Source organism: Lepidochelys kempii, chromosome 5, assembly GCF_965140265.1.
Source record: "Lepidochelys kempii isolate rLepKem1 chromosome 5, rLepKem1.hap2, whole genome shotgun sequence".
Classification (NCBI taxonomy): Eukaryota; Metazoa; Chordata; order Testudines; family Cheloniidae; genus Lepidochelys; species Lepidochelys kempii.
This window is the reverse complement of record NC_133260.1, coordinates 108,672,682-108,689,386: the sequence shown is the minus strand read 5'-3', so window position 1 is coordinate 108,689,386 and position 16,705 is coordinate 108,672,682. Positions and strand designations below refer to the sequence as shown.

Here is a 16,705-nt window from a genome sequence, read left to right as displayed (position 1 = left end):
TCCCCACCCCCCATGTATTGGCCAGTAAAGCTGGCTGGCTGGCTGGCTGTATGGAGAGGGATGTAGGTGGCCCCCCTTAAAGGTTGTGGAAAATTATTCCCTTTACAGTGCATCTAGTCAATCGCAGGAGGCACTGCACCAGAATGCCTAATGGTGTTCCACATGGGGCAGTGCAGCTCTGGACTGCCCCCAAAGTAGGGCACATAGTAGCCCTGTGTAGTCATTTCCTTCTAGTTAGCTAAATAGCTAACAGTCATGTATTGATGATTGAAGCATGTAGGGGGAGCCCTGGCCTGCCTTCTTTCTGCTGAGTTACTCCCAGGAGAGGTGTATCTTGACAGCTGTCCCTTCAAATGCAAACTGTATGATTCTAGATATCCCTTACCCAAGGTGTGCAAAGATGGATGGGGAGCTCTTACTCTCCCTGCTCCCCACCATATAGCTGGAGATCACAATGTAGTCCGAAGTCCAGCCTTTGCCAAGAATACCTAAGCACTCCATACTGTCCACATGTACTGTAGGTGCAGTGAGTAGGGTCAGTAAGTTGCATGTCTAGTGTATCAGTGAAACATAAACATAAGAACACCCAATTATATGTAGTCCAGAGTATGTAGTGTATTTATATGTAGTCCAAAGTTAAATGGCAAAAAGCTGGAATTCCTTAGTCATAGTATGTATGATATAATGTGAAAATAAAAGAATCTAGCTTTTGGCTGTCCCCTCCCCCTTCCCCTTGCAACCCCTTCTTGTTCTGGACCCTTGTGCTGCTGGGGCCTGGCCAGCGTTTTGCACACATGGCTGCACTGCTTTTAACTTTCACTTTTAGTAAAGGAGCTAAATCAAGTGCTGTATAATGGTGTTGAAAGCTGCAGCTGTGTCAGTTATTTCAGTTGAGAACTGGCATTTTGTTTCTTTAAATGGCATCGGTCATGGCTTCAAACTCAGACACAACACTGTTAGCTTGCGGTTTAATTAAAAAACCTATGTTGGGAGGTTCAGATATAATGAAAGGTAAAGTGTCATTGCTCTGGTAATATTAGTGAAAGCTGTTGATGCACTAGCGGTGGCATTTCATTTTTTTTCTTTGCTTGTTCTTCTGAAGTCATGGATGTGACATCAGACATGCAAGTAAAGTTTAATATTGATGTGATCTCATAGGCAAGGGGCCAAATTTGTCGTTGGTATGATTGTGTTGATTACAGTGGAGCTGTGCTCATTTACCCAAGGGAGAAACTGGGTTCATAATCTGGAGAGAGATTTTCGTTGGCACCCGGGAAACGGGTAATGCCCACAGAAAGGAACACACATGCTGCCTGCGTTCTGGCGCTGAGTGCAGCTCAACGTAGAACTACATGTGCGTTCTGTTTCCGCTATGAATAACGCGTGTAAGGGGATCTGCCCAGAGATTAGTGTTGGATGCGGGAGTGTGTGAGAATAAACGTATGGACGATGCCCCCAGACCACAGCCTACGCTGGCCATCTGTCATGTGTGCAGCATTGGTTTTGAACTAACCTAGGTGGCGGAATAAAGGCAGCTGACTTCTGTCCTGTACTCCACTACTAGCCATGGGGTAGAAGAATTTATGAAAATCGAAAGCATCCTTTCCTCTGGGTGTTTTACAGTAGGTTAAAATACATATGTACGTGTTCATTGAGACAATCAGAGAACCTGCCCAGAGCTCAAAATACCTGCCAAACATGAGTCCTCTACCCCAAATAACCTTGTGTCCTTCCATCTGTTTTATTATTAAATGCCCTGAAAAAGAGATGAGCTTTGTAGTGTGCCTGGGAGGTTAATAAATCTGGGCCCTGGCATGCCAAAGCAAGGAAGACCATTCCAGAGTTCAGGGCCGTGCTTGTTAGCAGCAGCCCCCTGCTTCAACTCAGGAGGCTCCGTCTCTGTAGCCTCCATTGATCTCAACTGCAAATGGGGAGAGAGGTGGTTTCATGTAATCAGGAGCCACTTAATAAGAGCTTTATAGTTTCTGGCATGAGTCCATGCATAGGACAAGCCAGTATTTGGCCTATTGTTACTTGTTTCTTTAAATCATTACAACATTTCCCCCTTTCAAAATGTGTTCCTCACTTTTTATTTGGGGGTTGGACTAGATGACCTCCTGAGGTCCCTTCCACCCCTGATATTCTATGATTCTGTTCTATGAGTGTGAAAGAACCTTTATGGTGGTGCTTATAGGTGCCCAGTTTTGTTTACCTCACCTTTTATGCCTATTTTCAAAAGCTCTAGGGGTGTAAGCAGGCTGAGTATAACCTTAATGAGTGTTCCAGGGTCTTGTTGTGCTGGACAAAATTTTCAGAATTTGGGTGCTGGCTCCTATATCTACATTTAGGCCCCCTACATAAACCTGGTTTGCTTTGCAGAAGCAATGAGTTCCTTTAGTTCCCACTAAAGTGGGTGGGAGCTGTGGGTAGTCAGAACTCTACAAATCAGGTCATTGTTATTAAGGAGACTAAACGTGGATTTAAGAGCCTAACTTTAGGTGCTTATGTTTGAAATATTTGGCCTTGGTGTTAACTGGCACGCTTTGTGGCACTCTTACTACAGAGGACAAAGGCAGACTTGGTTAAGGAGATAGTATTAACCTCCCATCCCTAGAGGTTCATTGGCAGTGCTGAGTAGAGGAGCTTGACCTGCTGTCCTACAGGTACCTTTCTTTTGCCTGTTCTGTAGATTATTAGAGAAAGACAGCTCTGGAGAATGACAGTCAGGTACTTTTCATGAACACTAAATGTGCTCAAAAATAAAAAATGAAAAAACCTGTATTTAAAAATACCCGAACACACAAACATACTTGAAATCCTTCAGTGAGTATGAGTCAGAATCAACCAAAATAGTGAGCAGCATCTGTCTTTCCTACTTCCTGTAGTGAAAGGAAGATGTAAACAAGGATTGTCTGTAAGTGTAGGCTTATAAGGTACTGCGTGACCTAGCTAAAGTGTATATTACTGACATATGATCTCTCTCTCAACAACACGCTCTAACCTAAATCATAAGGCACTACTTGATCCAGTGTCCATTGAAATCAATGGGAAGATGCCAATGAACTTCAATGGACATTGGATCAGGCATTCTGTACGCACCAAGAATATGTTGATCAGCGTTAGGTGTATTGACTTTTCTGTTCCTATTTATTGATCCTGACTTCGTTTCAAACCTCAGGATTTTTCTGGTTTTGTTTTTTAAAAACCCTCTCTAATATAATTAAAATAAATAAAATTACCTTTACCATCTAAGACTGATCTAGCTGATCATGTTTAGAAGCAATTTATCTCTCTCTCACTCAAGCTTTTTTTATTTTTGTTTCTCTCTGTTTTAAATACCACTTCAGTTACATTTTTCTTTTGGTATGAAAGTTCAATAATAATGTCTTTGTCTAGGGCTGTGACTGCTGTTCCTGCCCACAGGCTGGATTAGCATCTTTGGGCCTATAGAGTGCATTGAAACCAGACCCAGATTTAGGGGTGCAATTCACATCTCCTTCATCTGCACACTCCATTATGGCTCAGTGCAGGTGGAGTGTATTTCACTTTATACACTGTGTTCCTTATTTATATACACAATAATCTGCTCCATGCCTGTCTTATAATAGGTATGACCGTAAGTTCCAATAAAGACGGCTCGGGAATGATAGTCCGCAGCATCATCCATGGCGGTTCCATAAGTCGTGATGGACGAATCGGTGTGGGGGATTGTATTCTATCCATTAATGAAGAGACAACCACTAATTTAACCAATGCACAGGCCCGGGCTATGCTGAGGAGACATTCACTCATTGGATCTGATATAAAGTAGGTAAAGCGAGGGTAAGAGTTGTGGTGGGAAGGGACTTGCAGTCAAGAAACATAATGCAAGTCAATATTCTAATCAGGACAGGTTTTGGGGGAGTTTTTTGCTCCTGAAAATTAAAGTCATCTTTAAATTGGGGCTTTATATAATTGAAAGTTGAAATCATTTGTGAAAGGTTTTGTGTGTTTCCTTTGGTGCTATTATCATTGATCTGCCTGTCTTTACTCGAGAACAAGGTAATCAAAACCTTTTAAAGAGCAACTTTCTCAAATCAGGCTCATTCAAGTCCCAACATTTCTATTTACCTCTAATTGGGGAGCTGCAACTAGAATTTTCCACTTGCCATGTGGCTTTTAGAAAAAAACTTTTCATATCAAGAAAATAAGAAGACTTTAATTGGGGATTTGTGATTCTGAAATGTGAGTTGTTCTTGCCATAGCACAAGTGATTTTGTTTGCAGAATATCTTTATAATGAACTCATCTTTGCTGGTTGCCAAACAGAAAGTATGACACGTGATATTAATGCAGAAGAAGAACGTTGAAAGGATATTTTCAGTACATCTATGACAAAAGGCAGAAATACAGTACATCTTGTGAAGGCTTTTCCAGTTCTCTGTTGGTACATAAAAGGGAGCTACTATTGTAATAATAGCACTCCAAACAACAGACTTTTTAGAATGTGCATGATTTAATACAAGGCTTGAAAAATCCACTTGCATGTGGAGAGTAAGTGTCCCCGTTTCCCTCCCCATTCCCCCCACCGTATATTTTGTCAATTTCAGAATCTAAGCTTTCCTTTTAAAATAAAATTATGTGTGTAGCTCTTATAGTTGTGGAGATAACCTTCCAAACATGAACCATCTGTAAAGGGATTCAGTGATGTCTTCCTGAGTCTGCAGAGAGCAAGCTCCAGAGCCTGTACTGCTGCTGCTTAGAGCTTTGCCAGGCTGATTAGTCCTGTTAGTTTTCTGAACCCTGTGGGCAGCAGTGAAATTGACAAGCATCAGGCCAGTTTCACTTCAGCTCCTTTGTGGGGAGGAGGAGAAGAAAAGGCATTGTCTGTACTACAAAAGTACACTGGTTTGAATTGATTTAAAACTCAGTCTCGCAAAATCAGTGCAAACCCCTATGTTGACACTTAAAACCATGATAATCTTTGCTTATATTGAATAAATTTAAATTGGTAATTTGCTGACATAAGCTAAATCAATGCAAGCAAGGGTTAAATTGATTTGGTGTGCTTCTCTAGTATAGACAATTCCTAAGAGGATATGTGTATGCAGCCCATGGCACCCAGCCTCCCAGACTGGGTTGTCAGACTCTGGCTCACAGGGCTGATTCTACTGTGCTGCAAATAGCTTGTGTAGACAATACTTTGAAGTTGTGGCTTGTCCTCTGAAGCCCACCACCCTCCTAAGGCTTCAGAGCCTGAGCTGCAACATAGACACCGCTATTTTTAGCACGGTTGTGAAATCCACACGTCTGTCAACCTGTGCATTTCCTTTGCTGTCATCAGCATTGCTCTGCCTGTCTTTACTCAAAACAAGGTAAAAAAACCTTTTGAAGAGCAACTGGGAGGCTCATGGCCACAGGTTGTGTAGACACAAGTATAGCAGCCCCAGTAGCAGTAATTGGAGATATTCGTGGGGAAAGGGAGAGAGATTTAAGAGAATGAGAAACGGTTAGAGTAGCAGAATCGTCCCACCCCCCCGCGCACACACTCCAGTCACAACAATCAGAAGGGGAGGGGAGGGATAGAGCAGTGTAGCCCTCCCACCTACCCTTGCATCAGAAAGATGAAACCAAAGATAGACTGCATCTTTCCACAGCAACTAAAGAGAACTGGGAGTATCACTAGCATTTGATAAGAAAGATGGACTCAATCATGGTCAAGGAGAGGACCCTGCTGGGAACCCCAGCACACTCCTCTGTCCCAGCCATGATGCTGAAGAAGAAAGCTTGCTTCTCATCTGGTTTTTCTCCTTGCACAGTGCAGGCTGCCCATTTTTGTCTGAATCTTTGGATAGTACATCCAAATTGTTAGTAATCCAGTGATTGTTAGGTGTCTAAATAAAATGTAGGGGTAAATGGGTCTGTGAGCGGGCATGGGAGTAGTGGAGAGGGAAAGATTGATGGGATTAGAAAAGAGAAATTAACATAAAGATTTTGAGGGGAGACATGGAAAGGGGGAAAAGAACAGAAAATATATGACGGGGTAGAGAACATGTATGAAAAGGAGGAGAGAGAGAGGGAGAGAAGGAAAAGAGGAAACAATTACTTAAGACAATGCAGGAAAATATGCATCAGCATCTGTGGTAAGAAAGAAAATGTGGTGTAAAGGGAGACAGGGAAATTAAGATATACACAAGGCAAAAGATATGGAAATACACAGTTTTTAAAAAGTAGTGAGCAAAAGGTTGACAATGTGTTGCAATTAAATGTAGCACATAACGGTTGTATTGCTTTAAATTTCAAAGGGCATGGCTTGGGACAGCTGTGGGTGCAGCTGTACCAGGATTTTTTTACCCTGGTTATTTCTTTGCCGTGTGGGAGGAACAGACTTCAACTTGTCTAAGTACCATTGATACAGGTTCATTTTTGAAGATTTCTTCAGTCGGTTTTAACTGGTAAATGTAGATTTTTAAATGAAAATTTGATGTTGTAGTCAGGGTGGTTGTTGTTCTATCAGAGATTTGATGGACGTAGAAAATCTCAAAGAAACAAGACATTTGTCATTATAATGCTGAATATGTCAAGTTTTCATTTGACATCTACAGTTATCTATTAAAAGCCTGCTTAATAAAACTTCACAAGTTGAAGCCTGCTCCCTCCACTGCAAAGAAATAACCAAATAAAAGGCCGAACCCTGCTGTGACTTCACTGGGAGTCTTGCAGGAGGAAGGACTGTGACATTTGGCTCTAAATGACTCTGGTTTTGCTCTTGCTCTTGTTACCCTCTTTTGTCAGTACAGCATCACTTCTCGTTCATTTTACACTGTCAAGAGCACTGTTGCCAGAAAAACACTGAATTACAGTATCACAAAAATACACCTGGATTTTTCTGCAAATGCCCAAACTGGAGAGCTCTGATTATGCAGAACTGTAGCGATTGCTGATTGCTGAACAGGGTGCATAACCTAGCCCATATCAGTCTGGAGGCCAATGAAAGTATTCTGCCCTGCCATGCAGGAGACCCTAGTGGTTCAATGCCCAGTCTTTCAGACTAACGGGTTAACAGTCGTGTGGGAGGCAGCATGCTTAGCCTGTGGGGAGAGGAATCAAATCATTCCCATTACAGTCCTGATTAACTTACAGCATATAGGGAGGGGGCTGCACTGTAGGGCCTCAAATGTGAAGTTGTGGAGGCATGGGTGGGGCTTAAATGAAACATTTCACTTACAAAGTTGTGTTGCATGTTTTATGGGGAACCTGATTTGTTGAAAAACCACCCAAAACATTTGTACTGTGCACCTATTGCAGATTGCACCTTTGTTTTATTTTTACTCAAGGATATTTGAGTTTCAGGAGTTCAAGACCAGCCAGCTTGAATTCCAGGTTTCATTATTTTTTGGGGAAAACCAGATGTGTGGCCTTGCCAGAATGCATTTTTTTTAACTTCTCACTCCACCTTGCCAGAGGCTCTTATATTTCTGTAATAATAGCCAGGGTTTTTTGCTCAGCAGCAGCTGCTAGTAACATCTGCCAGATAATTACTGAGCTGAATCAAAATTCACCTGCCTTAACCTAAAGTGTGTGGATGAATTCCTGATCAAGGAATAAAAGATTGATTGCAGTTCCATTTTCCCATGCTTGTTAATAATCACTGCTATAGACACCAATAAAGAGCAGATGCTTTCCGGGGGAGGTGTAGATGGAATGTTGGTGGGAGGGATAAAAATAAATAAATAAATAAATAAAATAAACAAACAGAAGCTCACACTTTTAACTACATATGTATGCAACTTACATTCAGCCTGAGACACTGACATTTGTTAAGACTATTGTAAAAAGATGCTGCATCGTATGCTTCACATTCTAGATCTTCTCCAGCACCTGCTGATGATCAGGCCCCCTTTTATGTGTGAGTATCGGTGATTCAAAAGCTCATTATGGCTCTGTGTTGCAACTTGTCTGTGAATCATTTCATGCTTTTATAACACCCAAAATGTCAGGGATGTATCCAGATATAGGTACAGTAAATATATATATATGGCTTTTAAGCATGCAGATTGGAGCATACTTCCTCAGACTGTATTAAAAACACTGGTTTCTGAAAAATTGCTGATTTTTACTTTATTTTATTTCAGTCGTATTATCCATATAGAATGTATCCTAATAGCTTGTGTGTAAGAGAACAATCATGGGAATTGATACATATGTAGATGTACTGATATCTGGATTAATCTCAGTGTCATATTTTCTTTGGCACTAATGTTTTATTTTCTCCACATGTAACAAAAAGGTTTGGTAAACTAAAGGTTTGGTAAAGTAAACTGTATGTTGACTCCAGTAACTTGTCCTGAATGTGTACCTACTTCGTTACTCAGTTTGTTTCCTCTCTTTGTGTTTAAAGGTTTTTGTGTGGCTGTTTGACCAAGCATGCAATGAATGTTCCTTTTGTACTGCATGCGGTGTTGTGTTTACGAAATGTTTTTATATCTACACCATTTGGTGTTTCCATTGTCACTGCTTTCTTTGCAAAGTATATGTTAAAACATTTTTTTTTACATCTCATCAGAAAGGAAATAGCAACATTTTCAATATAAAACTGACTGTTATAAAGGAGAGGAAGTTATTAAACTTTGACATTTTAACCTCTTACAGATCAGAAATACAATGCAACTATAATTCACTCATTTACCCTTGTTTCTCTGATTTGTATGTCCTCCCTATCTCCTCAATCCCCTCCCCCCCAGCAGTTTGTTACACTTCTCCGTCCTTTTTCCTGACCACATTTTGGAGTAAGTTTTAAAGCTGGTGTCAGTTTCTCCTATGGATGAGCCTTTTCAATGTTGGAGTAGAACAATGTTATCTTTATTTCTGTCTCTCAGCACTAAGAACCACAGTGTTCCAGTGGCCCAATGCCTGGGAACCTTCAGAGTCCTAGGCCCCTGGTCACCGATGATTTGATCATTCAAGGTACTGAGCAATTCCTGGAGGCACTGAGTGCCCCCAGCTCTCACTGAAGATGGCAGTCAACATCTTGCAGAGACTAGCCTAAAGTCTGTCCCAAAGAGAGCAGCCCCAATAAAAGAGGGCTTTTAACAGTTTTCCTTTGTTAGGGCATTGTACTGTATGCTCTCATGCAGAGCCTACCTCCCTACAATTTTGGTTATTCCACTAGATCTAGTTCTATCATTTCATTTGAGTAACATGGTGTAAATATAGGGAGAAAGGGGGGAGAATTCTAAATGGTACTAACGTTACAGTAGAACCTAGCTAATTGCAGGAATGACTGGGGAGTTGATTACAGATGACTGAATTTTGGAAATTGTTGACTTGCTAATCGCAGTAACCTCCCCACACAGAATACAACTTCATGTATGACAAGCATAACTTCCTTTTTTATTCATGCTGATACTTTCTGGTGTACTACCAAATATTCTGTAGCATATTTTGTAAAATAGCTGAAGCCTTTATAATTGGCTACATAAAAAACAAATTCACAAATGGACACCTCTGTCAAATCTTAGCTGAGAAGTGAGAAGAGAGAGGCAGGTTTTGTGTGCAAATGATAGGGTGTGTGGATTAGGGCAATTCAAATTAGCAAGGTTGTACTGTATTTATTTAAGTGCTAAGTGCATTCAAATTATGTGTTTGCTTTGGTATATTTACTGTAGACAGAGGATAGGTAAAACATGAACTGTTGGGTCCAGTTCTTTCTTCAGACACATGAGAATAGCTTCCACTGATTTAAATCAGTAGGAAGCTATGTGCCTATCTCAGGGCAAAATTTTGGACCATATTGTTTATATAAAACATTATAATGGAATTAATTAGGAAGTCTGGTTTACCATGTTCACATTTGCAAACATAATGATTAAGATAAGACACTTGTGAGACTTTTGTGGATGTGATCCCTTGAAACAATACACTGTTGTTTTTTTTTCTTTTTAATCTGGTCTTTTAGGTCCTGATTCTTGGGTATGGATGAGCTCTTGGTGGAAGACTCTAGGGGAGACAAAGGTGGAATTATATCACCATGGCAGTCTCATGACCCTGGGGGTCAGACCACCTGCAAGCACAATTTAGAGCAGCCTCAGGGCTGTTTATGGTCCTGAATTCTTTATAGCAGACACTTTTTTTAAAAATACTTTATTATGGTTTGCTGTTTATGTCTGCATTTGTATTAAGGTGAAATTTGATTAATTTGAGTGAAGGGTGGAAATAATTAGATCAATAGATGCTTTTCTCTTGTTTAAATGACATTTTAATGTTTTCATGGCTTTTATAATGGTAGGAATTCTTATGAGCTAGCCTGCAAAAGTAGTAGTTGAGTTGCTATGTCAGAGCAGCTCTAACTCTTTGTTCCCATTTATGACACTCACAGCTGGAGAGGTGAGGTTGAGTGACAAGGGAACTTATTGTAAAATGTGGAGAAACAAAGGGAACTTTGCAAAATAGTTTTATGAAAAGTTTGATTTGGTCTTTTTTTTTCCATTTCAGAACCTAGGCCTGATAATATAAATGTGTTGTACTAGTGTATGTCCATTAGTGATGTACAAGAATCCTAGAAATCTGTTTGCCATGGAAAAATATTTGTGAGAATCTTTAGTTTTTACATTTTGTGAAAAAATAAAAACATATACGGTAGAACTCCATTTATCTGAGCCTCCATATCTGTCTCTCTGTATTAACTATGCTACCACCTGCCTGGGGCTGACAGCAGCTTTGGGGTTGGGCAGCCAGCCTCCACCTCAGCTCTGGGTGGCTCGTGATTCAGTTAATATGGAGAGCCAAATAATGGCGGCTCCGATAAACAGGGTTCTACTGTCAATAAAACATTGTGTTCAAGTGATACCTGTATGTATTGTGACTAGGGAAATGAAAAAGTTCAGCATTTCATTTTAATCGTGGAAAAATGCAGATTTTTATGTTGTTTATTATCAGAGTTTTTTTTTTATCATATAAAACTAAGATTCCTATTGATGTCCTACTCTTGAGGAAATGCAAGTAGCAGGCTGTGGCATTGCTCTGAAAGTTTTGTATTGGCATTTTGTGTTTCAGAACTGAAAAGCACTCAGTAATTGGCACTAGTGTTTGAATGGGGGCATTTTCATGATGGCCCAGGCACAAAAGGCTATAATAGGTCTTAGGAAAGAAAACCAAACAACATGGAGGGTGGGAAAACCTGGAATTTCAGCCAAAGGGAAACTATTTTATTAGAGAGGATTGAGTAGAAGAGGCATTATTTCTCCCTTCCTCAGTGGAAGCCCCTTGTGCATTTTTGAGACACTTTAATTGTGTGGTGGGGAGTGGTGCATGCCTTGTCAGGGACAGTGGAGGGGGCTTTTCTTTGCCATCAATTTTATACCCCAAAGCTGTAGGTTGACAGCATTGTTTTATGTAAGTTCCTTCTACGTGCTCTTCCCTTTACTCCCTTATCATGTGCAGTTGAAAACAAATTGGAGCACAAGATAAGGGATACTTTTGTGGAGTAGTGAAAAGGAATTGGGCTTCTATGCAAATACCCCAGGCCTGTACAGATACACTGAGTGTTGCAGGATTTCCCTTCTCATGGAACTTGGGATGTCTGTGCATTTGCCAGGCTTGTCTCCATGCCCATTCTGTGGGAGAATAAATTGCCTTGCCTTTTCCACAACCAGATGATTGGCAGGGTAGACCTCAGTTTGAAACTAGTAAGTTTTCTTCCAGTGCAGGACAAGAGCTGGACCAAAAGATTTTTGTTTTCTGGAACTTTTAAGAGTTTTTGGGGAAAAAATGGGGAAAGACACTGTGATTCCCCAGGTTATTTAGGTTCTTGTCATATTCTTTGGAACTGTTCTCAAATACCCAGCTGCAAAGAATGTTCTATCAGCATCATTCTCCTGTTTGACTATATTGGAATGATCCATTCTTTTAATTGGTAAGAATGCTGAAGGGCCTTTTGGACTCCTCCCTGCCACCATAAAGACACCATTGTCATTAGCACTGGCTGAAAAACGAGGAACCAATATTATTTTTCTGCACTCCCTTCCCCTCTACTGTTTTGCTGATGATGTGTTGTTCAGGCTTCTTACTCTGTGTATGCATCACCCTCATGGCTGTTATTGCATCTACCTATCTATCTATTGCATCTATCTTCACAGGAACTGTGGAGAACAAAAATCAAACCTTGATGGAAATCATAAAAGCTACTGTAAAATGTGTGTAAACAAGCTTCCAGAAAGGGACAGTAGTGCTGCTGCGCACCAGTCATGTTCTTCAGCATGTTGATGCCAAGGGCTTTTTGTTGTAAACCAGTCCTTCAGCAGGACAATCTTTGCCACGACTGAACTGTACATTTCCAGTATTAGAAATGAAAAATGGTGTGATGAGCACCAGATAGCTTGGTGAAGTGGACAGGCGCTAACATGACTACAGATGCGTAGTAATGTGACTGCTTAATTAGGGATATGGTTTGCATAGTTGCAAATCATCCTTCCTTGTACCTGGGCTATCTGTTTCACATCAATTGATGCTTAAAATGGTCTGAAAAGGCTATCACTCAGCGTTTCCTTAGGTTACCTGAGGCATGACCCATGACTTCTGTTTTGCTTTTGTGTGTTTTGTTTTGTGTTTTATTGCAGGATTATATATGTGCCAGCAGAACATTTGGAAGAGTACAAAGCCAGTTTGGGACAACAACCAGAAGATACAATACCACTCAATCTCTTTTCTGCACACACTGTAAGGTGAATCAATATGTTCTCCTATTATCCTACTGTAAGGGCTCTTTGCTTTAACTCTTCCCATGCATGGACATCAGTATTGCAGACTTTTGCTCATATCAATATTTTTTCTTTATCATTATGGTAAAGCACTGGCAAGTAAAGCACTCTTCCAGTATTCTTGCCGGCAAGTTTAAAGAAGTATGGACTGGATGAATGGACTGTAAAGTGGATAGAAACCTGGCTAGATCATCGGGCTCAACAGATAGTGATCAACGGCTCCATGTCTAGTTGGCAGCCAGTGTCGAGTGGAGTGCCCCAAGGGTCGGTCCTGGGGCTGGTTTTGTTCAATATCTTCATTAATATTAATATGGAGGATGGTGTGGATTGCACCCTCAGCAAGTTTGCAGATGACACTAAACTGGGAGGAGTGGTAAAATACGCTGGAGAGTAGGGATAGGATACAGAGGGACCTAGACAAATTAAAGAATTGGGCCAAAAGAAATTTGATAAGGTTCAACAAGGATAAGTGCAGAGTCCTGCACTTAGGATGGAAGAATCTCATGCACTGCTACAGACTAGGGAATGAGTGGCTAGGCAGCAGTTCTGCAGAAAAGGACCTAGGGGTTACAGTGGACAAGAAGTTGGATATGAGTCAACAGTGTGCCCTTGTTGCCAAGAAGGCCAATGGCATTTTGGGCTGTATAAGTAGGGGCATTGCCAGCAGATCGAGGGACGTGATCGTTCCCCTCTATTCGGCATTGGTGAGGCCTCATCTGGAGTACTGTGTCCAGTTTTGGGCCCCACACTACAAGAAGGATGTGGAAAAATTATAAAGCGTCCAGCAGAGGGCAACAAAAATTATTAGGGGGCTGGAGCATATGACTTATGAGGAGAGACTGAGGGAACTGGGATTACTTAGTCTGCAGAAGAGAAGAATGAGGGGGGATTTGATAGCTAATTTCAACTACCTGAAAGGGGGTTCCAAAGAGGATGGATCTAGACTGTTCTCTGTGGTAGCAGGTGACAGAGTTGCAGTGGGGGAGGTTTAGGTTGGATATTAGGAAACACTATTTCACTCGGAAGGTGGTGAAGCACTGGAATGGGTTACCTAGGGAGGTGGTGGAATCTCCTTCCTTAGAGGTTTTTAAGGTCAGGCTTGACAAAGCCCTGGCTGGGATGATTTAGTTGGGGATTAGTCCTGCTTTGAGCAGGGGGTTGGACTAGATGACCTCCTGAGTTCCATTCCAACCCTAATATTCTGTGATTCTATAAGTAGATTTTTGTGCCTGGCTAGAAGTTTTCCATTACATTTTTGTAAGGCTAATATATGTGTGTCTGAAAGAGGTGAATATACACCATTTATATCCTATTCTAGTTAACTTCATCCCTTTGTAGGCCTCTCACTGAATTAGAAGATGGTGTGTATGTAAATATTGGTTGGGAATACGCTTCATTAATTAAATAGTTTTTTAAAGCAACAAAATACTGAAAAAATACTGATATTTCAACATTGTCAGATTTGTGAGACAATGGGAATAGTCTGTGAAATCAAGCAGTTATAGGGGATGGGGAGGGGGGTTTCAGAAAAAAATTCAAATATTATGTCTCATTAGCTGTACTCTTCCAAAATTTGAAAATGACATTTCTGTTCCATCTAGAATGTATGTTGCAACAATTAGATGTGAATTTCCAGTCACAGAATGAACTTTTCTCAGCATTCTCCTAGGCCTCAGAAAATCATTAGAATTATTGGCCAGGATTTTCAAAAGTGACTAACAATACTGCATACCTCCATCTCAGCTTGAGACACTTTAAAGAAACCTGATTTTCAGAGAGAGAGAGGGTGCAGATCACCTTCAGAGTGTTTCAAGTTGGGTACCAAAACCACTTATCACTTTTGAAAATTATAGCTGTTATTTTTTTTCCCTTTGGAAACTAAACTTCAATTTGTTTAAATTTTGGCTCCACTCCCATTTAGAAATGCAGAGTATTCTACTCTGTGGTTGTCATTGGTGAAAGCTTAATTGAAGAGAGTGGAACAGGAATTCCTAAACACAGGATATATTATATCAGAAGCTTACTGGGAGGGTGGTGACTCCAGATGGTTCACAGCTGTACCATAAGAATTTAAAATCTTTCTTACAATATAAGGGGAACACTTAGAAATGTGCTAGATACTAAAGCACTTTTTTACTCGCTATTTTCTCGTGTAAAAGCACGGCTACCTCCATAATCTGTAAAAATTCTCATTCTGTCCATTAGATCCGTTTGGTGTTCGTTGCATAACGACACCTGGGACTTTATTAGGATTTTAAATGTACTTTGTTTGCTCTTATTTATTAGCAGAGAAATTCCAGAACTACCTGAACGTGAAGAGGGGGAGGGAGAAGAAAGCGAACTTCAGAATGCAGCTTACAGTCACTGGAACCAGCCCAGACGGTGAGTATGGATTCCCAGTTGAATGACACTCTCTCATAAACATCGGTGTATTGAAATTGGAACTATAGTGGATCCTTTCCAATACTGTAAAGTAAATAAGGAAGCAGTCAAAATAGTGTAGCGTTTATATCTATGCATAACACAAATAGGGCATATTTATTTTTACTGTAGTCAGCCTAAATCCCTGTGATCCAACTTGTGTGCTGAGTGCCTGGGAAGATTAGTTTTAAATTTAATTTGCACTGATAAACCTAAGCCAGGGGACTACAAAATTAACTCTTCACATATATGAGTGGGATGATATCCAAGTTCTTGGAGGTAGCCTTCCAATTATAAAAAGAGCAGGAGTACTTGTGGCACCTTAGAAACAAACAAATTTATTAGAGCACAAGCTTTCGTGGGCTACAGCCCACTTCATTGGATGCATAGAATGGAACATATAATAAGATATATGTATACATACAGATAAGTTGGAAGTTACCATACAAACTGAGAGAGGCTAATTAGTTAAGATGAGCTATTATCAGCAGGAGAAAAAAACTTTTGTAGTGATAATCAAGATGGCCCATTTAGACAGTTCACGACAAGAAGGTGTGAGGATACTTAACTTAAGGAAATAGACTCAATATGTGTAATGACCCAGCCACTCCCAATCTCTGTTCAAACCCAAGTTAATGGTATCTAGTTCGCATATTAATTCAAGCTCAGCAGTTTCTCGTTGGAGTCTGTTTTTGAAGCTTTTCTGTTGCAAAATTGCCACCCTTAAATCTTTTACTGAGTGGCCACAGAGGTTGAAGTGTTCTCCTACCGGTTTTTGAATGTTATGATTCCTGATGTCAGGGAGGAGTGGTAGATACGCTGGAGGGCAGGGATAGGATACAGAGGGACCTAGACAAATTGGAGGATTGGGCCAAAAGAAATCTGATGAGGTTCAATAAGGATAAGTGCAGGGTCCTGCACTTAGGACGGAAGAACCCAATGCACAGCTACAGACTAGGGACCGAATGGCTAGGCAGCAGTTCTGCGGAAAAGGACCTAGGGGTGACAGTGGACGAGAAACTGGATATGAGTCAGCAGTGTGCCCTTGTTGCCAAGAAGGCCAATGGCATTTTGGGATGTATAAGTAGGGGCATAGCGAGCAGATCGAGGGACGTGATCGTCCCCCTCTATTCAACATTGGTGAGGCTTCATCTGGAGTACTGTGTCCAGTTTTGGGCCCCACACTACAAGAAGGATGTGGATAAATTGGAGAGAGTCCAGCGAAGGGCAACAAAAATGATTAGGGGTCTGGAACACATGAGTTATGAGGAGAGGCTGAGGGAACTGGGATTGTTTAGTCTGCAGAAGAGAAGAATGAGGGGGGATTTGATAGCTGCTTTCAACTACCTGAGAGGTAGTTCCAGAGAGGATGGTTCTAGACTATTCTCAGTGGTGGAAGAGGACAGGACAAGGAGTAATGGTCTCAAGTTACAGTGGGGGAGGTTTAGGTTGGATATTAGGAAAAACTTTTTCACTAGGAGGGTGGTGAAACACTGGAATGCGTTGCCTAGGGAGGTGGTGGAATCTCCTTCCTTAGAAGTTTTTAAG

General features: G+C 40.9%; 1 protein-coding gene across 17 annotated transcripts in view; it reads left to right on the top strand.

Moving 5' to 3' along the window:
• The window catches only part of MPDZ (multiple PDZ domain crumbs cell polarity complex component), a 134,224-nt gene that overhangs the window by 66,617 nt on the left and 50,902 nt on the right, over positions 1 to 16,705 (top strand). For 9 of the 17 annotated variants that reach the window (XM_073345394.1, XM_073345403.1, XM_073345400.1 and 6 more), the window contains 4 exons: positions 3,609 to 3,807; positions 7,846 to 7,887; positions 12,596 to 12,700; positions 15,023 to 15,118. In XM_073345394.1, coding sequence (XP_073201495.1) covers positions 3,609 to 3,807; positions 7,846 to 7,887; positions 12,596 to 12,700; positions 15,023 to 15,118 — 442 coding nt within the window. The remainder of the gene's footprint in view (positions 1 to 3,608; positions 3,808 to 7,845; positions 7,888 to 12,595; positions 12,701 to 15,022; positions 15,119 to 16,705) is intronic. The other 8 variants (XM_073345411.1, XM_073345410.1, XM_073345409.1 and 5 more) reach the window with 3 other exon arrangements.